This window comes from Adiantum capillus-veneris, chromosome 7 (assembly GCF_014529385.1).
Source record: "Adiantum capillus-veneris isolate H3 chromosome 7, ASM1452938v2, whole genome shotgun sequence".
NCBI classification, from domain to species: Eukaryota; Viridiplantae; Streptophyta; class Polypodiopsida; order Polypodiales; family Pteridaceae; genus Adiantum; species Adiantum capillus-veneris.
In genome coordinates this window covers 52,254,623-52,277,863 of record NC_140937.1, presented here as the reverse complement: position 1 = coordinate 52,277,863, position 23,241 = coordinate 52,254,623, and the positions used below count along the sequence as shown (strand labels likewise).

At 45.2% G+C, this 23,241-nt stretch overlaps 1 protein-coding gene across 1 annotated transcript in view; it reads right to left on the bottom strand.

The window, feature by feature from the left end:
- Positions 1–22,934, bottom strand: part of LOC147453852 (cyclin-dependent kinase-activating kinase assembly factor-related / CDK-activating kinase assembly factor-like protein) — a 119,932-nt gene extending 96,998 nt beyond the window's left edge. Inside the window, exon 1 of the mRNA XM_086515920.1 lies at positions 22,789–22,934. Coding sequence (XP_086372046.1) covers positions 22,789–22,931 — 143 coding nt within the window. The 5' untranslated portion in view covers positions 22,932–22,934. The remainder of the gene's footprint in view (positions 1–22,788) is intronic.
- Between the last annotated feature and the right edge of the window lie 307 nt (positions 22,935–23,241).

The window sequence follows — 23,241 nt, the reverse complement described above, 5'->3', positions numbered from 1 at the left end:
GGACAAGATCTTTGAGGCAGATCGATATGTTGAGAACATGGATGAGATGTATAAGAAAATTAAAGTTGCCTTGGAGAAGACTCAGGCAAAGCAGAAAAAGGCTGCTGATCGTCACCGTCGTGAATTGTTGTTATCACCTGGTGATTGGGTTCTGTTAAGGTTCAAAAAGGCAAGGTTAAAGAAGATGAAGGGCAAGGAACGGCTGTTTCCTAAGCTCAGCATGCGTTACTATGGGCCTTTTCAAGTGCTTGACAAGATCAGCGATGTGGCTTACAGGCTGAAACTGCCTGATGCGTGGAAGATTCATAATGCGTTTCACGTGAGTCTTCTAAGACCCTTCGTGGGTGATGTGCCAGAAGATATGCCAGTTGAGGATCAGCCAGAAGTTGAGGAACTTGATGAGATCCTGGTACCTGAGCAAGTTTTGGCACATAAGGACAGAAAAGTTAAAGAACAAGTTGCACGACGCTATTTGGTGAAGTTCAAGAACTATCCGCCTATGGATGCAAAGTGGATGGAAGATCCTGAACTGTCAGAGTCACCAAATGTATTGCAGCTTTACCTTGAAGCCTTTGGGTTACAGCCTACTTATGCCCCAACCCAACGTGTGCAAAGGAGGGGTAATGATAGAGCTAGTACATCAAATGTACATATGAATTCAGTGCCATAGATGGAAATGGCAAAAGTATGAAGGCCTCATTAAGTCATTTGTATCTATGTATGTTACGACCTTTCTTGCGGATATATGCGATGATAAAAGAGTGTTAATAGCACAAGATCATCACTGGCGTGTATTTATGGTATGCAATCGAGGACGTTTGCGATTTCAAGAGGGGGGTATGTCACGAGGACGTGGCAGTTATTAACCATGTCACAGAGATGTGGCAACTGCTAACCTTGGTTGTTGGTTTCTTTCCAATGGGGTTTATTTTATTTGTTTTGAGACCCTCTTTTTGAAGTAGCAAACGGTCGGACATTGTATGGCCAATGTGAAGGGTAGATTCACCCGCAGACGGGAAGTGGTCGGCACTGGAATTCGTATGGTAAGAGGATGTCTAGGCTCAGAGCAAGATCATATAGGTCCCCCCCGTCGCACTTAGCAAGTTGGTGGATACTAGGAAGTGAACTCAATTAAGGCGTAAAGTCAAGGTGGGACTACCAACAAAAAGTATCCGACAGCTGGGCCACATTGCACTTTTGGATGCAGTCCCAATGAGGATAGATGGTCAGAAGACCAGTGGGAGCCCAACGGAAGCATCTCCTAAACTTTAGGGAATTGCTATTTTGGGCCATGAAATGTGTTCGCGTCATTACCTCCGGTATGACTAGGGGAACATTTTATAACTCTGCCGTGAAGTCAACTGGGCAACCGGTCAGGATATTTTTAAGCGGCGAACTCGAAACGGGCAAATGCTTGTAAATGTGCCAAGTGTCGAATTTTCATGCACTTTCCTCTTGCAGAAGAAGTGGCACTGAATTTTATGCTGGGAGAGGCCTCATTTCAGCTTTTGTCACAGGTTTAGAGCTATGGAGTGCTTCCTTTCCCTCTCATGTACAGTGTGGTGCTAGGAGTGATGCCCTGCACACTACACACTGCTCTCTCTCCCCCCTACGTGCAGTTATGTGATGCCCCACAAGAGGGCTACTCATTTGACTGATGTACAGTTGTGTGGGTTCATGCTTTTGTGCTGAGGCAAGAGCCTCCTTGAGCAGGACGGGGGTAGCTAGCTGCTGCTCCAAAGCAGGCACTGGTGAGGGTCATAACCTCACCGTACAGGTGCAAAATCAGCGCCGTGTATGCGCTGTAATTTTACTGTTTTTCAGCCATACGGACGCCAGGACCATTGGGAATCGTGCCCCACTAGCAGAGGACAGTTAGGGGACTGTTTGGGGCTGAAAACATGGCAAAAACCAGTAAATACAGCATGCTGAATTTATTGTTTTTGGACAAGAATCAGAGGGTATACGCCAGTAGAAGTGAGTTCCAGCAGGGGAATTGGTTTCGCGCAAGTTTTGGGGCTGTTATGCTGCTGAAATTTGGCCAAAACAGGCGGTATCTAGTGGGCTACAGTCAAAGGATTCCCACAACTCTTCTTTGTACTTTACCCTCCTAAAGAATAAAGAAATACCGAAACGGGCGCCAATTTTGGGGCCTACAGGTTGTCGGCTTCTGCTCGGAGCATTCTAGCTTCCGAGCCGTGTGTGTGATTAAGTGTTAATTCCCGTTACAGGTCTCCTTTGCAAGTGCTCTGTGTGTGTGTCTAAAGTAAAGAATTTCGGGTGAAAGCCAACGCCTACCGCCCTACGGGCCGGTTTCACAAGCAACACTCGACACAGATCCCAAGCATTAGCGTTTTCATCAGCAAGCTTCATCGCCCAGAAGACCTCAGCCTAGAGTTCTGATCCAGTTGCATCGCCATACCACCTCATAGCCTAGCGTTTTCAAGAACCCCCAAGTCGCCCCCATTTGCATAGCGATTTCAACAGATAAAGAACCGACAGTTTTCAGCCTTGGCCGCCTCAGGACCGGCAGATTTCAGCCCGCAAGAAGCAGCCCACAACAACGTTTTTGATCCCATCAGATTTCAGCCAACTTTGCTTTTAGATAGCAGGTCAAAAGCAACAGATTTCAGCCCATTGCGTTTTTGGTCAGCAGATAGAAAGCCTCAGATTTCAGCCCTTAGATCGGTCTCGCCATCCCCGTCTTTGTCATCGATCTAGCCTAGACTTGCATCAATCACATACATCCACTTTGTACCGGTTTGTGCAATCAATAGTAGACCACTCTCGATGACGAGAGTGGGGCCTTCGGAGGAGGGTTTTACAACGTCTCTGGTGTCGTATTTCTATAACAAATTGCTGACATGTCGACCTACTGAAGAACGGAGCTACCGGCCGAGGGGCCTAAACCCTAAGAAGAACAAGTAACAAAAGAAGTGTCACAAAGTGATGACGTGGTTGCCCGAGAGCAAAAACCCTAACCCTAATTTTTGCCAGAAACCCTAACTGCTGAAACCCTAATTCTGAAAACCCTAACCCTAAAACCTGGAAACCCTAATTCTGGAAACCCTAACCCTAAAACCTGCAAACCCTAATTCTAGAAACCCTAACCCTAAAATTGCAGAAACCCTAACCCTAACCCTAAAGACAACAGGGAGAATTCTGAAAATTGCGCTGGCTGATGACGTGGCAAGTTGTACGGATTTCCGTGATTTACGCTGGCAGCTTTTTGGCTTTGCTTTTGGACCATAAGCTTTTGAGTTTTAAAGGCTTTTTACTGTAACTGCTTTTCAGGCCAAGGGCCTTTAAATATGAGGCTAGGGCTCATTCTCTGGCATGCTTCCTGGAGAAGGTGCAGAGTCTACAGTACCGGCTTGTACTGTGTTGATGCAATATAAAGAAATACCGAAAGGGGCGCCAAGGTTTGGGGCCTGGGTGGAATTCCACCACTCCGTGTCGCGTGTCGTCTCTCTCTTTCAGTTCAGCTGTTATTGAAGTGCTAAAAGTTTGTTCAGTCTGTTCTTTTCTATTGGCACATGGTGCCCGTCTTGTGACAGTATTATCAGAGCATCAGGCATGTGCTTTTCTGAAAGCATACCGATCCTACAAAAGAGCACACAGAGCTATTTATTAGCCACTCCCACCCTTACTTCATCGCGCATCGGGCGCGCTGCCGTCTTCACCACTCATGTCTTACACGGCATAAGCCATTAAGATCACTTGCAAAAGAAGGATCCCAGATTTGTTTCGAGTCACTGTTTTTCTCAGAAGCAATGCCATGCAGATGTTGATGTCTATAGCTACCAAGCTGCACACTTCCAAGGACTTGGCAAGCTTTCAAGAAAAATTTTGCCCGAAGTTATATGGTTTTTGACATCTTCCTTCGGAGTGCAACTTCTGGCAGAGTGGGGTATCCTGAATTGCTTGCCATGGAAACCCTAGCAGATTATATCTTTAAATTTCTCGACATCTCTCGGTAGATATCTCTTCACGAGCAGATGACCTTGGAGGTTCGGCGTGATTGCTATCTCTTGGGACTACCATCGCCGCCAAAGAAACACTCTGTCCAAGAGCTGATGGACCATGATGTACTCGACTATGACCTCATGGAAGGAACCTAACCCTAATTTTTGGTGCAGGTTTCAAGATGAAAAATCAGTTGACTTTTCGAGCTCGACTGATGTCGAGATTGCTTTTTAAGTTTGAGTTCTGTTTGATCTTGTTTGGTGATCCTGTTTGGAATTTGTTTGAAATGGATGGTATCTGTTTTGAACCTGTTTTGGTGCCGATTTGAATTGTTTGACTCTAATTTGATACCGGTTTCAATGATTGGTGATTTTACTCCTGGGTGGAGAAGTGAGAAATACTGTATTGTTTGAACCTCAGAACGACGCAGGCCAATGCTTGGGGAGCGTTTCGTTGTATGTCTGAAAACCTCGAAACGACGCAAGCCGATGCCTGGGGAGCGTTCCGTTGTATGCTAGCAAACCTCCGAACAACGCAAGCCGATGCCTGGGTAGCGTTTGGTTGTATGCTTGAACCTCCAAGCGACGCAAACTACGGTCTGGGAAGCGTTTGGTTGTACAATCCTCTCAGCTCATGGCCCGGACCTTTTTAGGTTATTTGCGGGGGGAGTGACGATATAGTCGTTGAGTAGCTTCATACCGCACCTCTTGTCTCGGGGGAGTGCTCAGCGGCACTGTTTGTTGTGTCTTGTAACATGCATATGTAAGCATTTGTTTTGCAGTGTGATGTGTCAATTACTGAATATTCATAATTGGATGAGATTGCTTGGGTATGTAATTTTAGTGCATCAAGACACCCGTGGAAGATCAGTACTGTAAGGTGCAGCGGAATGAATGTTGTATTTTCTCAAGATTAGTGATCTTTATTGCTCAAGGGTTCCTTTTAGTTCTTAGGGAAAGAGAGAGCTTTCCGTCTTATGGAGAGTGCTATGATCACGAACAAAGTGAGTGGATATTGTGCATGCAAGTGAATGAGACTGAGAGAAGGAGAGAGAAGAGATACGACACCCGAGAGTTTGTAAAACCCTCCTCCAAAGGCCCCACTCTCGTTGGCGAGAGTGGTCTACTTTGATTGCACAAAGGTGTACAATGCGTATGCAATGGACTGATGCAATGGGACTATGCCGATGACGACGACGGTGATGACGACGACGACTTGGTGGCTGAAATCTGAGATCTTCTAATCGCTGAATTTCGGACTGTTTCGGTGGCTGAAAATGACTGTTTTGGCTGCGGTTTTATGGCTGAAAATGGGGGGAACATCTGCAACCAACTTGGGTGGTTCTACTACTATGCAGAAGGCTGAAAACGCTGGCAGGATCTGTCCTTTACCAAAACGCTAGGCTGATTTGTATCTGCAAAAACGCTGGTGGCTGAAAGGGAAAACGCTGCCGATCTGCTGAAATTGCTACTGCTTGGGATCGCCAGTGTTAGTGAAGGGCTGAAATCGCTGATGATGGTGCTAGGGAAAAAACGCCAATTGATGGAAGATGCTGGCGATGGCTGATGGTAATGGTGGCGACTCTGCAGTGGAAGGAGGCGCCAAGTGCTGAGAACTGCCCGCGAGGATGGATGTCCAAAAACGCTGGGGGTGCTGGGGGGGTACTGCTGAGAAGTTGCCTGTTGAGCGGGAAGCTCGTGCTGCCTCTTCTGCCAGAAAGTGCTAACTTGGGTTTGCTTATATATTAACTTAGCAAAATTGCCTACCTACTTTTGTTGGAAAGTCACTTAAAAATAATAAGTGAAAATAACCAATAAATAGGAAAATAGGCTAAATGCACTGGAAAATTCCCCTAACTGATGCTAATGGATTCTGATGGGAATTCCGATGATCATGCTGTGTGCAACCGGAGGATATGCATCTATGCTAAGTGATTGGGCATGCACGGTCTACGAATAGACTCACAAAAGTGCCAGATCACTGCTAATCTAACTGACTTGACTGAAGGGAACCCTGCTATGGTGTAGCTTGTCCACGGACACATAGGGTTTGGATGTGTCATGTGACATCCCCTCCTTTTCAAAATGAGGTACTGTACCGAACTGTATGGCGTCGAGGGAGATCGCCAATAGCATCCGAAATCCTAGGACTCTTCGCCGGCCCACTCTGCTGTGTGGGTCGAGCGGTACTTGAACTTCATAAAGGTCTGCAACGCTTGCTTCTTTGGGCCGCGCCGAAAACGACACAAAGTCTTTTGTGGCTCCTTTGATGCTTCAACTTCGTCTAGAGTTCTGCTTCTTTCGTCTTCAAGAATCTCCATGGCTGAAAATTCCTGAAACCATCTCCAACACAAAACCATGAACATACCCATTCCATGTAAAGTGAAGGAAAAAAATCTTGTCTTCTCTAAAGACTATGTATGCAATGTAGATGAACATAGAGACGGAGTGACAACCCGTTCATCAAACACATGCAAACAATGCGATCGAATCTTTTCTATTTGATCGAAATCAATCAACTGTGGCAAATCACAATGGAAATGCCCATGCTTGGTGCTCATACTATCATGTGCTCTGTCAACAATTGTGTCATGCGAAGGAAGAGACATGGAATGTGACTTCCTGACATACAAACTTTTCAGCTTTTTACGAAAAATCCGCATACATTAGTGCTCATCCATGATAGAAACGTGCTCAACATACAATATGTCATGCCTAGAAAAAGGCATCACATAACGATGCTGACTAAAATACAGGAAACCTTCACGAACGAAACACTCGAACAATGCGTGCGTATCAATCATGAGAACACATAATACTTCCTGTGAGGGTTCTTTGGACCAAGGCTCGAGAGCCAAGATCGCTTCTTCGGGATCTATCGAATCGTCTTGAGGGGGATCTGTGGACCTCGACTCGAAAGCCAAGATCGATTCTTGGTGATTGATCGAATCTACAACGAGGTTAGCTTCGCTAGAAAAAGCATCAACTAACACATCATCCTTGTGAGCAATCACATCATCTTCATGCAATTCATCATGCTTGTCTTTATCATCCAAATTATCATGCAAATCATTATCCATCAAATCATCATGCTTCTCATAATCATGCAAGTTCTGTGGGTCATGCTGTGGAGACAAAGAGACTGAGAGTCTCCTTATCTCGAATCCTTTCAACCTTGTCCTGCAGATTAGCAATGAGAGATGGAGAAGGAGAAGTATCCACTCCATGAAAGACAGTAGGAGAATCACTGTCGGCATTGAGAGTTATAGTGTTCGCCGAAAAATTTATGAAAGCATCAGTTTCACGAAACCACTTAATGCCTAAAATCATATCACATTCTGAGAGAGGAGAAACAACAAATCTTCTAGTGAAGGCAGTCTGTTGAATTGCAAACAACACATCAAGGCATTCCTCGGTGATGAGAGCGTCCATACCGGGACGAAAGCCAGAGACCTCGATAGGAGACCTCGGACTAACTTCGAGGTGGGCTCTCTCAAGAAGAGAGGAACTGATCACATCATGCAGACTACCTGGGTCAAACAATATGACAAAAAGTCTTGTTCTCCTTAGGCTTTCCCTTGTTGTGCTTCATCTCCTGTGCGAGAGCAATCGCTACCGCCTTGTTGAGGTCAATTGGATCGAATACCTCGACATCGTACTTGATATACTCGTCCAATCCAAAGAGAAAAGCCTCTTTGCGCTCATCATCCGACATGCGTAATTGGGTACCTAGCTGCAAAACACGATTAGAAAAAGACATAACCGGCATACCATTTTGCTTGAGAGCGCGCCAATCATGCTTCAATCGTGCGAGGTACTGAGGTGGCCTAAACCGCGCCTTGAGCTTGTCCTGGAAATCAGCCCAACTAAAAGAGGGGCGTGAAATCGTCGGCTGTCTCTAGGTGCGCGGCTAGTTGTGCCTCTTGCCATGCGTGGTACCAATTAATGGCATCACCGGCAAGGTACATAGCTGCCGTCAAAACTTTGCTATTTCCTGTTTTCTTAGTTGTCGCAAAATAAGCATTAAATTGATGCAATCAAGAATGAATAACTGTAGCATCCATCTTACCGTCATACTTACTGAAAGTCAACTTTTCTGTAACTGGATGATCGGAATCCGCGTCGTGGCTTGTGCCACTTGACGAACTCCCATGATCTTTGGGTGGTTCGGTCTTTGAGGCTAGGATGTGGGAAATAAATTCTTGATGACGAATCTCCTTTGAGCCTCTCGTTCATCGCGCTCGCGTTCGAAAGCAAGTCGATGTTCTTCTTGTTTTGTGGCAAGAGCAATGCACTCACGTTCCTGAGCAAGGCGCTCACGGTCCTGAGCAAGGCGACTTGCTTCTTATCTATCCATCATGGCCATCATCTGCTTGACCACTGCCTCCAGAGGGTTTGGCGTAGATGGTGAAGGGGGAGGGTTGAAGAAATCATCTCCGGGTGGGGACGAGTCTTCGTCGCCTCTCTCATGCTCATTACCTGTATGCGAAGTATCCATTCTGCTTCGGGTGACGACCATGCACTATAAGCTTGGGTTCTGAAGTTCGCGAGGAACTTGGGTTCTTGAGTGTCTTGAGGTTCTTGATTCTTGAGGGTCTTGGGTTCTTGGGTTCTTGAGGTTTTCTTTCACTTGCAAATCGCGTTGAGAAGGATCTTCTCTTCACTAGAGTTCTACCCTTTTCTGCGGGCGCACCCCTTGGCGGCCTTGCGCTCACACCAAGGTTGCTTTTTCCCACCTCACGTCGATTGGCCAGCCGCTAAGTGCACGGTCCGCTCTCAATGAGTGAAAAGAGACACAAGGGGAGGTTGGACAAGCCCTTCTTTCTTGGGATTCCTCTCACTCTTCAACAAAACACGATTAAGAATCGCCACGCCCAAGTAAACTTGGGTTCGTGCCATCGCAACAAGCAAAAAAATTCTTGTGGTTCTTGTGGTTCTTTCCCTGAGTAATGCAGAACACTTCCAAAGCTCTGATATCAATGTAAGGTGCAGCAGAATGAATGTTGTATTTTCTCAAGATTAGTGATCTTTATTGCTCAAGGTTCCTTTTAGTTCTTAGGGAAAGAGAGAGCTTTCCGTCTTATGGAGAGTGCTATGATCACGAACAAAGTGAGTGGATATTGTGCGTGCAAGTGAATGAAACTGAGAGAAGGAGAGAGAAGAGATACGACACCCGAGAGTTTGTAAAACCCTCCTCCGAAGGCCCCACTCTCGTCGGCGAGAGTGGTCTACTTTGATTGCACAAAGGTGTACAATGCGTATGCAATGGATTGATGTAATGGGACTATGCCGATGACGACGACGGTGATGACGACGACGACTTGGTGGCTGAAATCTGAGATCTTCTAATCGCTAAATTTTGGGACTGTTTCAGTGGCTGAAAATGACTGTTTTGGCTGCGGTTTTATGGCTGAAAATGGGGGGAACATCTGCAACCAACTTGGGTGGTTCTACTACTGTGCATAAGGCTGAAAACGTTGTGGTCTATTGTAGATGAAGGCTGAAAACAAAAACGCTGGCAGGATCTGTCCTTTACCAAAACGCTAGGCTGATCTGTATCTGCAAAAACGCTGGTAGCTGAAAGGGAAAACGCTGCCGATCTGCTGAAATTGCTACTGCTTGGGATCGCCAGTGTCAGTGAAGAGCTGAAATCGCTGATGATGGTGCTAGGGAAAAAACGCCAACTGATGGAAGATGCTGGCGATGGCTGATGGTAATGGTGGCGACTCTGCAGTGGAAGGAGGTGCCAAGTGCTGAGAACTGCCCGCGAGGATGGATGTCCAAAAACGCTGGGGGTGCTGGGGAGGTACTGCTGAGAAGTTGCCAGTTGAGCGGGAAGCTCCTACTGCCTCTTCTGCCAGAAAGTATCCACAACCATGTATAAAGGACACTGATCTGGTAAGAGCTTCAATTTCTATCGGAGGGGCAGCTAGTTCCGCTCGGATAATCGCGTGTGGTACGGAGGCCTTGGCTCTAATCATTCGGGAAATCATAGATACCAAAGGTCTCTCCATTGGCTTCCAATTATCCTGATCCACAGATGGTCCCCAAATCTGGACCCCATAGAGCATAGCCGAAGCCACCACAGTATCAAAGAGCCAAAGTTTTGTTCGTGGTTCCTGAAATTGCACTTGTGAACACATCCTCTCCAACCCTCCCAAGGACGCAGAGAATCTGGACAATCTAGCCTCTGCTGCTTTCTTAAGAGTAAACTTCGGTCCTGCAAATACCACACCAAGGTATGTGTATGCATCTGTGTACTCTACTTTATCCTGGCCATATGCAAATGTAGGTGCTGATCTCCTAACCCACTGCGGTGTGGTGTTAAACGCAAGCTTGAAGGTGCCCATAACTTTGCTATATGGAAGAAGCAATGTTATAATGTGATGTTGCAGAAGAAACAGGCGAAACCTATTAAGTTACAGGGTGTGAAACCGGTTGATATGGAGGTTGAAGAATGGGAAGAAGTGGACGAGTTGGCTCGCTCCACGATCATGCTTTCGGTGTCTGACAATTTACTCTTCAATGTAGAGAATGAGCAGACAGCATGGGGCATGTGGAAGCGTTTAGACGAGTTGTATGCACAGCAGAGTGCTGCCAGTAAAGTGTATTGGCTTAAGAAGCTTATGGATCTCCGTATGAAGGAGGGCACGCACATGTCAGTTCCGTAAGAACAAAAAGGAACCTTGAGCACAGTTCAAAGCACTCATCTTGCGCAAAGTTCAAACATTCATTCCGCTGCAACTTACAAGCGTAGACCTCTCTCGCCATCGAGAGAGGGGCCCTTGGAGGAGGGTTTGACAACTTTCAGGTGTCGTATTCTTCTCTCTCTATCCCTCAGTCTCAGCACCTTCATTCACAGTGTTTATCCACTTTGTTTGTGATCACTTGCACTCTCTCATAAAGAACAGAAGGCTCTCCCTTCCCTAAGTAAAAGAAACCTTGAGCACAGTTCGGAGCACTCATCTTGAGCAAAGTTCAACATTCACTTCCGCTGCACCTTACACTAAGCATGATGATTTGCATGATCAAGATGTGATTCTTCACGAGCATGATGCTTTGCATGATATAGATGTGATTATTCACGAGCATGATGATTTGTATGATCACAATTTGATTGTTTACAAGGATGATGGTTTAGTTGATGCTTTTTCTAGTGAAGCTAACCTCATTGCAGATTCGATCAATCACAAAGTATCAATCTTGGCTCTTGAGTCGAGGTCCAAAGAACCCCCACAGGAAGATTCGATCAATCACGAAGAACCGATCTTGGCTCTCGAGTCGAGGTCCAAAGAACCCCCACAAGAAGTATTCTATGTTCGAATGATTAGTCAGCATGCATTGTTCGAGTGTTTCATTCGTGATGCTTTCCAATATTGTAGTCACCGTCCTTATGTGATCCCTTTTCACAGGCATGACATATTGTACGATGAGCACGATTCACTCATAAATGAGCACGGATGTATGCGGATTACTCATGAAAAGACGAAATGTTTGCATTCAAACAATTCACATTCCATGTCTCTTCCTTGGCATGACACAGTATCTGAAAGAGCACAAGAAGGATTGAGCATTAAGCATCGGCATTTCCAATGTGATTTGCCATAGTTGATTGATTTAGATCAGAAAGTCAAGATTCGACCCCATTGTTTGCGTGTGTTTGATGAACAGTTTGGCACTCCATCACTTTGTTCATCTGCATTGCATGCACAATTTTTCGAAAGACTAGAATTTTTCCAGTCACTTTACATGGAATGGGTATGTTCATGTTTTTGTTTTGGAAGTGGTTTCAGGAAGTTTCATCCTCGGAGATCCTTGATGAAGGTAGACGCATGACTATCGAAGAAGTTGACGCATTGAAGAAGCCACAGATGACTTTGTCGCTTTCGGCACGGCCCAAAGAAGCAAGCGTTGCAGACCTTTATGAAGTTCAAGTATTGTACGACCCACACATCAGAGTGGGCCGATGAAGAGTCCTTTCCAAGATTCTATACACTGTTGACGATCTCCCTCGACGCCATACAGTTCGGTACCAGTGCCTCACTTTGAAAAGGAGGGGATGTCACGTGCAAACCCTGTGTGTACGTGGATAAGCTACTTCATGAAATGGTTTCAGTTCAGTTAGATTAAGAAGTGATCTGGCACTTTTGTGAATCTGTTTGCAGACCGTGCATGTCCAGACACTTAGAGTAGATGCATATCCTCTGGTTGCACACAACATGACCATCAGTTTTCAGTCAGAACCCATCAGGAGCATTTTTACATGCATAAACCTATTTTTCCTATTTTAGCCATTTTTCACTTCTTATTATTAAGTGACTTTTTTTGGGAAACTGGGTATGGCAATTTGACAAGGAAGTATATAAGAAACCCTAGCGCTAGCACTTTCTAGTAGAAGAGGTAGCAGGGACCACACATCCAACAGGCACCTTCTCAGCAACACTCCCCCACGGGACTCCCCTAGAGTTTTCATCAGCAACCAAGCCTAGTGTTTTTGCATGGCAGAACCAGCCCTAGTGTTTTGCATTGCAGATCAACCCCGGCAGTAGCAGAAGCAGCAGCTCCATAGCGTTTTTGCATCAGTCTGATAAACCAGCGTTTTGCAGATTCAACGCGAAAGATCCCAGAAGAGCACCAGCGTTTTCAGTTTTCAGCATCAAGACTCCGGATTAGAACCCCCAAGCCTAGCAGATCTCACCTTCTCACAGCAGATCCTCGCCGCACGGTCAAATCCAACGTAGTTTGCAGATTCAGCCCGGAAAACGCAGATTTCAGCATCTGCGTTTTCAACGCGTCGTCGTCGCCATTGACATCGTCACCGACATAGAGTCCGAATTCAGCAGATAAAGATTTGCAAATTTCAGCCATTTAGCGTTTTAAGATTTCAGCCCGTCCCGTCATCGTCGTCAACATCGTCGGCAAGTCCAAGCATTGTAGAGATTTGTGCAATCAATAGTAGACCGCTCTCGCTATAGAGAGTGGGGCCTTCGGAGATTCGGAGAAGGGTTTGACAACATTCTAGTGTCGTATTCTTCTCTCTCTATCTCTCAGTCTCATGCACCTTCATTCACAGTGTTCACCACTTTGTTTGTGATCATTTGCACTCTCTCACTAAAGGAACGGAAAGCTCTCCCTTCCGTAAGTAAGAGGAACCTTGAGCATGGTTCAAAGCACTCATCTAGAGCAAAGTTCAACATCCAATTCCGTTGCACCTTACAGGATACAAGTGGTGCAGCTATGGAAAGCTTCCTTATTGTAACTAAGTCAGACTTTGTAAATAATTAATTTATTTACGAGAAAAGAATTATCTAATTAGTTGTGTGCACACCAGAAAAAACCTAGCAGTTCTAAGGCCTCAGGTGAGCCTAAATGCGGGCTAGAACACTTCAGAGGGACCTTAGCAGAAATTACCCTGAAGCCCTAGTGATTGGGAAATCGGGTCTTCAGAAAGGGGTAAGCAGTAGCCTCAGATTTTAGGCTCAGAAAAATACGCGCGTCAGTACAAGCACATGAATGAGATGGGGTCCTTAGAACAGTGACCCTAAGGCTAATAAAGCTAATAAAGCCTTACGGTAAATTTCGTGAAATTAAATTTAACGGTCCGTGCCCGGGCGGGCGGCCGGACAAGTGTGAACAGGTAAAGGCGATGCAGTGCCCATGCGGCATTGCGCCGGCAGACCTTTGGTGTTCTCATAAAAGAATCATTGGTAGCAGTTGTTAGTTAGTTGCACATTTTTAATTAATGAGCTAGAAGTTTTTAAAGTCAAAAGTTGAATGGTTTTTAAGTTTTTAAAGTAAGTGTGCCAAGTGGCACACTTACCAATGCAAACTAACTCTCTCTCACTCTCACCCTCTCTCTCTTCCTAGCGCCCCCTCTCCCTGATGGCTATTTAGGAGCCCCCCCTCTCCCATTTTCAGGGCTGGCAGTGCACCTACCCCCCCTAATGTGAGCGTGCTCTACGCGGTGGAGCCCTCCATTGAAGCTTGAGAGCAGCCCCTTGCGACATATGTGGTAGCCTTGTGCTCCCATTGTCAAGAACAAGGGATCTCACAGTCATAGACACCTTCTGGTGAAGTTTCATCGCGAGAAGCTGCCGTAGACACTCTCTTAGCAGCGTGCGGCTGCTGTAATTCTCTGTTTTCAGCCCCTAATCACCTCGATTAGGGCTGTTTTCAGCAAATCAGCCATAGAAATCCTCTTCTCTCTCCTTATCCTAAGTCTACATCAAGTTTGGCGCGATTCCATCACGAAGAAGACCTCTGTTTCGGCGTAGGGGTGCGCACAGGTAAGAATTTCAGGTTATGTGCAGAAAATTACAGCAAGCATGTGCGTGTGCATTTTGCTTGTTTCTCTTTTGTGTTCTATGCATGAAGGAATGAGCATGAAGGCAATACATAACAGAAGATGGACTCTCCTCTGTGAGAGCTTCCGATGAGCTGTTTCGGAAGATAGACTCTCTTTTCGAGTGCTTCCAACCAGTCTCGCAGAAGAGGGGAAATCCCCTAAGCAGTAAGAAAGTGGAAACACTTTCTCAGTCAGTAGTCAAAACAGAACAGAAGAAAGAATAGAGGACGGGCGTATGCCCCGTTCCTGTGCTTGTAAAGATTCTCCCTTAGTAATAAAGATATTCTCTTTACGGGGGGGGACCAGCCCATCTTCTGGTCCCCAATGAAGTGTCAAGTTTTCTCGCTCCCTCTAATTCTCTTGAGTATTTGAAGTGCAATTAAACGTCAGTTTATGCTTCCGTATTTTTGTCAGTGGTATCAGAGCAAGGTCCTCTCTCTCTTCCTGAAGGGATTGACGACTCTTGGCAGACTGCAGAAATGGGAGGACGCGAGATAGAGTTATCTCTCCTTCAACAGCAGGTGGAAGAGTTGCAGAAAGCTCTCTCCCATCCAGAAGTCCAAAAGATTCTCCATACTCTTGAAAAAGGGAAGGAGAAAATGCCGATGGGGTCGGGAGAAATTCCGCAGAACCCAAAGGCGCCACAACCAAGAAAAGATCCTTTGATTGGAACTTCCCGCATGCACGAGAGGCAGAAGAAATCTCCAGAACGTCATGTGCGGTTTAATCCAAAAGTTCAAGAGCAGGATCCCCCTGATTCCCCTCAGTTCTCTTTCATGAAGGATCTGGAAGACATAGTTTCTCCGGAAGACATGTTTCTCGACGATCCGTCGCAGCAAGAAGTACATTCAAGGGAAAGGACTCCTGTCCCCAAGGAGTCTAAGCATCGAAAGAAGGAGCACCATAAGAAGAAGCACCACAGGCAGAAAACATTCAAGTCGGGAGATAAAGATGTGAAATTCGACACCTACAATGGACGGCGTGATAATGACAAAGCTTTGGCTTTCATCCGCCAATTTGAAGTTGCATTTGCTGAAGGGAATTTTAAAGAAAGATCCAAGCTTCGCCATGTTAGTTTGTACCTGAAAGGCACCGCAAGCAATTGGTGGTTAACCCTTATCTTGGAAGAACGCAAACCCCAAGATTGGACCGCTTTCAAGAAGGACTTCTACGCACAGTTCCTTCCTCCAGACTATGAGGAAGAGGTAAAGAAAGAATGGGATCGACTTTCACAGTCAGAGAACGAAACCGTTCCACGCTAAGTGGATAGGTTTTGGGACGTTCTCTTGAAAGTCACTCCATTCAAGAAGATTGACGATTCGGAGAAGATGCGCAAGTTTGAAGCAGGTTTGCATGAAGCCTTGCAAAAGGCTATGAAGCTTTACCCTCGAGGTAACTTGCAGATACTTATGGAATCAGCCCGCATAGCTGATGGAATACATGACAAGGGTACTCCCAGGAAGATGGAGCAAAGCACTTACCATGCTAAGCAGAAGGCTCTCCATGAGCAGCCTACCTCTTCTACTTCTTCTCAAAAGAAGAAAAGAACCGCCTCCGAAGCAGAAGCAAAGCCAAATCAGCCCAAGAAAGGGAGATATCTCTCTCCTGCTGAGTTGCGAACATACATTAGTGAAGGAAGATGCTTCAAGTGCGGACAAGTTGGTCATATGAAGGGTGACTGTCCTACCAAACCTCCACAACCACCCTCTTCCAATGCAGTCCCAGATGTACAGGGAAATACAACCAAGGATGGAAAAGAAAGAGCTCTTCTCAAAGCATGGGGTAGTATCAACAACCAGCGGGCTCTTATTTTGTTTGACCCTGGTAGCACAGACAACTTCATCTCTACCAAGCTAGCTGACGACCTAAACTTGCAGCCCAATCGTTTCGGAGTCTCTATTCAAGCGCAATCTGCTTTCAAAGGGCAGAACTCAAACTCTACTCCAATCATAGGGAAGTTGAATCTAAAGGTCGACGACTACAAGGATCAAGAGTCTTTCTTACTAGCTTCACTTGAAGGATGCGATGTTATCTTGGGAATGCCCTGGCACTACAAGACGCATCCCATTCCTGACTATGTTCAGAAAACCTTATCTTTTGCTCATAAAGGAAAGGAGTATCTTGTACTTGCAGATGCAGGTGATTGGCGTATTCCTATCGCCAACCACATTGCCATCAAGAAAGAAATGAAAAAGTGTGTTTTAGCGTACTTGATTTTTGCAAGAAAGAGAGATGTGGCTGTTTCACAACTTTCTTCCTCTTTAGAGCAAAAAAGACTTAAGTTAATAGAAAGATATAAAGATTGTTTTGCAGATGAACTTCCAAATGAACTCCCACCTTCGCGACCTGAGGATCATACCATTGATTTGATCCCAAGAAGTTCTCCTCCAAATCAGCCCCCTTATCGAGTTAGTCTAATGCAGCAAGAGGAAATTCTCAAGCAGGTTAACGAACTTTTGGAGAAGGGCTTAATAAGGCCTAGTACTTCTCCATATTGTTCACCTGTCTTGCTAGTACAGAAAAAGGATGGCACATTCCGCATGTGCATAGACTATAGATCTCTAAACAAGATCACAATCAAGAATCGATTTCCAATCCCTCGGATTGACGACATTCTTGACAAGTTACAAGGAGCAAGTGTCTTTAGTCGTATAGACTTGAAGAGCGGTTATCATCAAATCCGCATAGCTCCTCAGGATGTGCATAAGACTTCATTTAGAACAACCTTCGGGTTGTATGAATTCTTAGTGATGCCTTTTGGACTCACTAATGCACCAGCTACATTCAACAGAATGATGGATAGAATCTTCCACTCATATAGAAGTTTTACAGGCGTTTTCTTTGATGACGTCTTAATCTTCTCAGAGACGGAAGACGAACACTATAAGCATCTCGCCTTAGTGTTTGAAGAATTACGCAAACACAAATTATTTGTGAATGCTAAGAAGAGTGAGTTCTTTTTAAAAGAAATCCACTATTTGGGCCATATAGTATCTCACAACCAGGTGAGAATGGACCCTGAAAAGATTCAAGCAGTTGTAGAATGGCCTACGCCAACTACAATACATGATGTACGAAGTTTCCTTGGCCTCTGTTCTTATTATCGACGTTTCATTCGAGCTTTTGCCGCGATAGCAGGTCCCCTCCATGACCTGACAAAGAAGCGGATTCCATTCCATTGGGGGTCTGGACAAAAACAAGCTTTCGAAAAGCTTAAGTATCTACTTAGTCACGGACCTGTTCTCAACGTCCCTGATCTTCGCAAACCTTTCGAGGTATACTGCGATGCATCTGGAGATTGTGTAGGAGCAGTTTTGAACCAAGAGGGTCACGCGATAGCCTATGAAAGTCGGCGCCTTAAAGATGCAGAGTTGCATGCCTCCATATACGAAAAAGAGCTACTGGCAGTAATTCATGCTCTTTCCATTTGGAAACACTATCTATTAGGAGCTGATTTTATTATCAAGACAGATCATCAAAGTCTTCGCTACTTTCTCACACAGAGAAAGTTATCAGAAAAGCAGATGAGATGGGCCAACTTTCTTTCATTATTTCATTTTCAGATTTTACACACTTCTGGAACAAAGAATGCAGTTGCAGATGCTCTCTCCAGGCGTCCAAAGATCAATGCACTAACAACAATTTATCATGAGGAACTAGAATCTCTCAGCGAGATGTATCCTCAAGATCCAGACTTCGCCACAATTTGGGCAGATCTTCAAGCTGGTCACTCAAAGCCACCTTATTCTATCAGGGATAATACACTCTATCGTCAACAAGCAATATGCATAGCTCAGCCCTTACGACAAAAGGTGATGGATGAAGCACATAATTCTCCTTATGCCGGGCATCGGGGAATTGCTTCCACCACTAGTGCCCTCGAAAGGTATTTCTTTTGGCCAACACTCCGTGCGGACATTGAAAAACATGTACGTGAGTGTTTAGTATGCCAAAAAGTGAAATATGACAGACATAAAGTTTATGGCAAGCTTCAGCCGCTCCCTGTGCCTAACACGCCATGGGAAAGTATTGCCATGGATTTTATTACGGATCTTCCTCGATCCAAGAATGGAAATGATGCAATCTGGACTATAGTAGACAGATTCAGTAAGCAAGCCCATTTCCTTCCAGTAAAGAAGACGATCAAAGCTGATCACATGGCTAGAATATTTCTAGCTCAGATTTTTAAACACCATGGATTGCCAAAGACTATTGTGAGCGACAGAGATCCCCGCATGACTAGTCTATTTTGGCAGGCATTGTTCGAAAACTTGGGAACTAAGCTTGATTTTTCATCAGCTTATCATCCTCAAACAGATGGTCAAAGCGAAATCGCTAATGCCACTGTTTTAGATCTCCTCAAGTGCTATGTTTCGGAACGACAATCCGAATGGGAACAGTACTTACCAATAGTTGAGTTTGCGTATAATAATACCATACATTCCTCAACTGGTAAAGCTCCCTTTGAAATTATTTACGGGAAGCCACTCTTACTTCCTATTATGGTGACCAAAGAAAACATCTTCGCCGCAGATGAATTTGTGCGCAATATTGATATTGCCCATCAACAAGTAAAGCAAGCAATTCTTCGTACTCAAGAGCAACAGAAGAGAAAAGCAGACAAGCACAGAAGGAATCTCAATCTTGAAAAAGGACAGTATGTCTTGCTTCGGTTTGAGAAAGCTAGATTGAAAAAGCGGGTCGGCAAAGGGAAAGTTATCAAACTTTCCCATAGATTCTACGGCCCTTTCAAAATTACAGATAAAGTCAATGATGTGACTTTCAGATTGGATTTGCCTTCTCACTGGCGCATCCACAATGCTTTTCATGTCAGTCTCCTCCGACCATATGTTGAACCTCCTCCAGTGGCGCCAGTACAAGAAGATCCTCCAGAAGTCGAAGAGACTGAGGAAATCCTTCAACCTGAACAGATAATACACCACTCGGAGAGACAACTCAAGTCGGGGAGTCTACATCGAAAGTATTTAGTCAAGTTCAAGAATTACACTCCTTTAGATGCAAAGTAAATGACTGAGTCCGATCTCAAGGACTACCCTGACATCTTACACAGTTATGTTGACGCTCTACAGTTGAGGTCAACTGTTTAGAACCAAGAGGGATATAACTAAGTCAGACTTTGTAAATAATTAATTTATTTACGAGAAAAGAATTATCTAATTAGTTGTGTGCACACCAGAATAGACCTAGCAATTCTAAGGCCTCAGGTGAGCCTAAATGCGGGCTAGAACACCTCAGAGGGACCTTAGCAGAAATTACCCTGAAGCCCTAGTGATTGGGAAATCGGGTCTTCAGAAAGGGGTAAGCAGTAGCCTCATATTTTAGGCTCAGAAAAATACGCGCGTCAGTACAAGCACATGAATGAGATGGGGTCCTTAGAACAGTGACCCTAAGGCTAATAAAGCTAATAAAGCCTTAGGGTAAATTTCGTGAAATTAAATTTAACGGTCCGTGCCCGGACGGGCGGCCGGACAAGTGTGAACAGGTAAAGGCGATGCAGTGCCCGTGCGGCATTGCGCCGGCAGACCTTTGGTGTTCTCATAAAAGAATCATTGGTAGCAGTTGTTAGTAAGTTGCACATTTTTAATTAATGAGCTATAAGTTTTTAAAGTCAAAAGTTGAATGGTTTTTAAGTTTTTAAAGTAAGTGTGCCAAGTGGCACACTTACCAATGCAAACTAACTCTCTCTCACTCTCACCCTCTCTCTCTTCCTAGCGCCCCCTCTCCCTGATGGCTATTTAGGAGCCCCCCCTCTCCCATTTTCAGGGCTGACAGTGCACCTACCCCCCCTAATGTGAGCGTGCTCTACGCGGTGGAGCCCTCCATTGAAGCTTGAGAGCAGCCCCTTGCGACATATGTGGTAGCCTTGTGCTCCCATTGTCAAGAACAAGGGATCTCACAGTCATAGACACCTTCTGGTGAAGTTTCATCGCGAGAAGTTGTCGTAGACACTCTCTTAGCAGCGTGCGGGTGCTGTAATTCTCTGTTTTCAGCCCCTAATCACCTCGATTAGGGCTGTTTTCAGCAGATCAGCCATAGAAATCCTCTTCTCTCTCCTTATCCTAAGTCTACATCAAGTTTGGCGCGATTCCATCGCGAAGAAGACCTCTGTTTCGGCGTAGGGGTGCGCACAGGTAAGAATTTCAGGTTATGTGCAGAAAATTACAGCAAGCATGTGCGTGTGCATTTTGCTTGTTTCTCTTTTGTGTTCTATGCATGAAGGAATGAGCATGAAGGCAATACATAACGGAAGATGGACTCTCCTCTGTGAGAGCTTCCGATGAGTTGTTTCGGAAGATAGACTCTCTTTTCGAGAGCTTCCAACCAGTCTCGCAGAAGAGGGGAAATCCCCTAAGCAGTAAGAAAGTGGAAACACTTTCTCAGTCAGTAGTCAAAACAGAACAGAAGAAAGAATAGAGGACGGGCGTATGCCCAGTTCCTGTGCTTGTAAAGATTCTCCCTTAGTAATAAAGATATTCTCTTTACGGGGGGGGACCAGTCCATCTTCTGGTCCTCAATGAAGTGTCAAGTTTTCTCGCTCCCTCTAATTCTCTTGAGTATTTGAAGTGCAATTAAACGTCAGTTTACGCTTCCGTATTTTTGTCACACTTATGTGCTGCAACTATGGAAAGCTTAGAGGCAAAAGGGGAAAGAGAAGAAGAGGTAGAATAGAGGGTATTGCTTAGAAATGCAGATTCTGATCAAAGAAAATAGTTTTTAAACCATGTATTTGGTTAGAAGAGCTTTTGGAGAGTGAAAAGTGAGATTTAGAGATTTTCAAAAAAAAATAAAATTTTAGGGTTACTTTATGGGCGCCCATGAAAATGGAGGGAAAGCCCCCCTCCCCCTTTTCCCTCTTCTCTCTCTTTCTAGGGGACAAAGCTATAATGAGGGGAACAAATAGGTCCCCATGCCCCCTACTACCCTACCTTTTGAGAGGGTATAACTGTGGCCTCCACCCTCTTCCTATTGATCCATGCTTAATCACCCCTTAAGCTAAAGGGCCCTTTTGAGGTTCATACTTTTCCTAATGATAATTGAAAAGCTTCCAATTGTCCCAAAAGCTTCCAAAAATCAGCCAGCGAATTCAGCCAGCAAAAATCAGCCTCTGTAATTTGCAGAGATCCGTACGCTGCTACGACAGCCTGTCAATGCGTTTTGCGTCGCAAAATCCGGAAATTCCATACAATAGCCACGTTAGTTTGTCGGTGCATATTGCGGAGATCCGCACTGCTGCCACGTGTCAGTGTGTTCGGGGTCTACTGCCACGTCACCAGTTTGTGACACAGAGAGACGAGGCATGTCTCCTTTGCGGATAGATTGCATGATGCTCTAGTTTGTGAGCGTGTTGAGCCAGTTGTGCAACGGAGCATGTTATTCGTAGATGTGACGACGGATTTGGATGGCTTGAGCGTTGAGGATTAAGTCATGATTCAATCATTCATGGATATGCTTAGGCCAGAGGCTGATGCGTGTGAGTTGGAGCTAGGTATTGCTCTTGTCTCACAGGGTTTAGGACAGAGAGATGCTCTTAGTGCACATGTGACATGCGATGGATACGAGTATGGATTCCAGGGATCAGAATTCGGGTATCAGGGTGATTGCCATGAGTGGAATTCTGAGCTAGATTTGACTGAGATGGTCAGAATAGCATAGATTGCCAGGATTGCTTCAGCATTCGGGAGTCTCATGTACGAGATACTGATCTCAAGACCCGAGATTGCATTTGCGATAGGTGCATTTGCAATGGAAACAGTGAGCCATGCAGTGGCTGATATTGGCCTTGAGCATAGGGGCACTTTACAGCAGATGGTGAGATAGCGGGATGTGTGCGACTTGGTGAGGAATATGTAGTCGATCGCTCTATACTTCCTCTACAATTAGAGCTCGATGCACACATATTCAGAGAGCCAGTGGACATTGGCTGAGGTCATACTTGTGTTGTGATTGCCTTATACATGTTTTGTACGGTTTTCTTTTGTTCTCTCCCTCACGGCCAAACGTCATGGATCCGTCGCCCAAGTGTGATAAACATACCAATTGTCTGGTACTTCTGGTGGCTGATATCTTGCTCCTTCCTGTGGCTCCGAGCGGTCGGGAATGTGACAGTCCATTGCCTATCCAAAGTCCATTTTGAGATAAACCAAACGACAATAAAATTTTGGTGCTTGATAGCAAAGGACAACTGATTCCAAAGAAGCACTCTTAATATGAACCAAAGAAGGTCGTCCAAAAAGCTGGAGACTCCATATCATCATGGACACAAATCTATCTTCACAATGCCCTTTTTCATCTATCACTGAACAGCTAAATCACAATACCTCTTCTACGGTTCCGTGCAATCTCTCTCTCTCTCTCTCTCTCTCTCTCTCTCTCTCTCTGTGTGTGTGTGTGTGTGTGTGTGTGTGTGTGAGAGAGAGAGAGAGAGAGAGAGAGAGAGAGAGGGGGTCACCAACCCACATGTTGAGAACCTTGCGACGTATGACGAGGTCTTTGTTCATTCTGACGAGGTCTTTGTTCATTCTGGCGACACTCCTAGCCGAGAGAGAGAGAGAGAGAGAGGGGAAATAAAAATGACCTATGAGATCAAAATTTACAACCATAGTCAGCCATACGACTATTTTGAATTAAAATAAATAAAAACTAGGGTAGAGAGGTCGGTAGATAGATAGTCACGAGCTCGCGCCACCCGCCACTCGAGCTCGCTCTTACCAACTGTTTCGAAAAGTCAAGCGTATGCATGATTTTTCAAGCATAAAACAAAAAGTTGCAAAATATTAAGGAAGCGTCCTTCATTTGAGAGAGAGAAAGAGAGAGAGAGAGAGAGAGAGAGAGAGAGAGAAAGCGCGGGTGGCGGCAGTCAATGACCCTATTCTCTGTATCTACCCGATCAATTGGATTATTACCACTCTT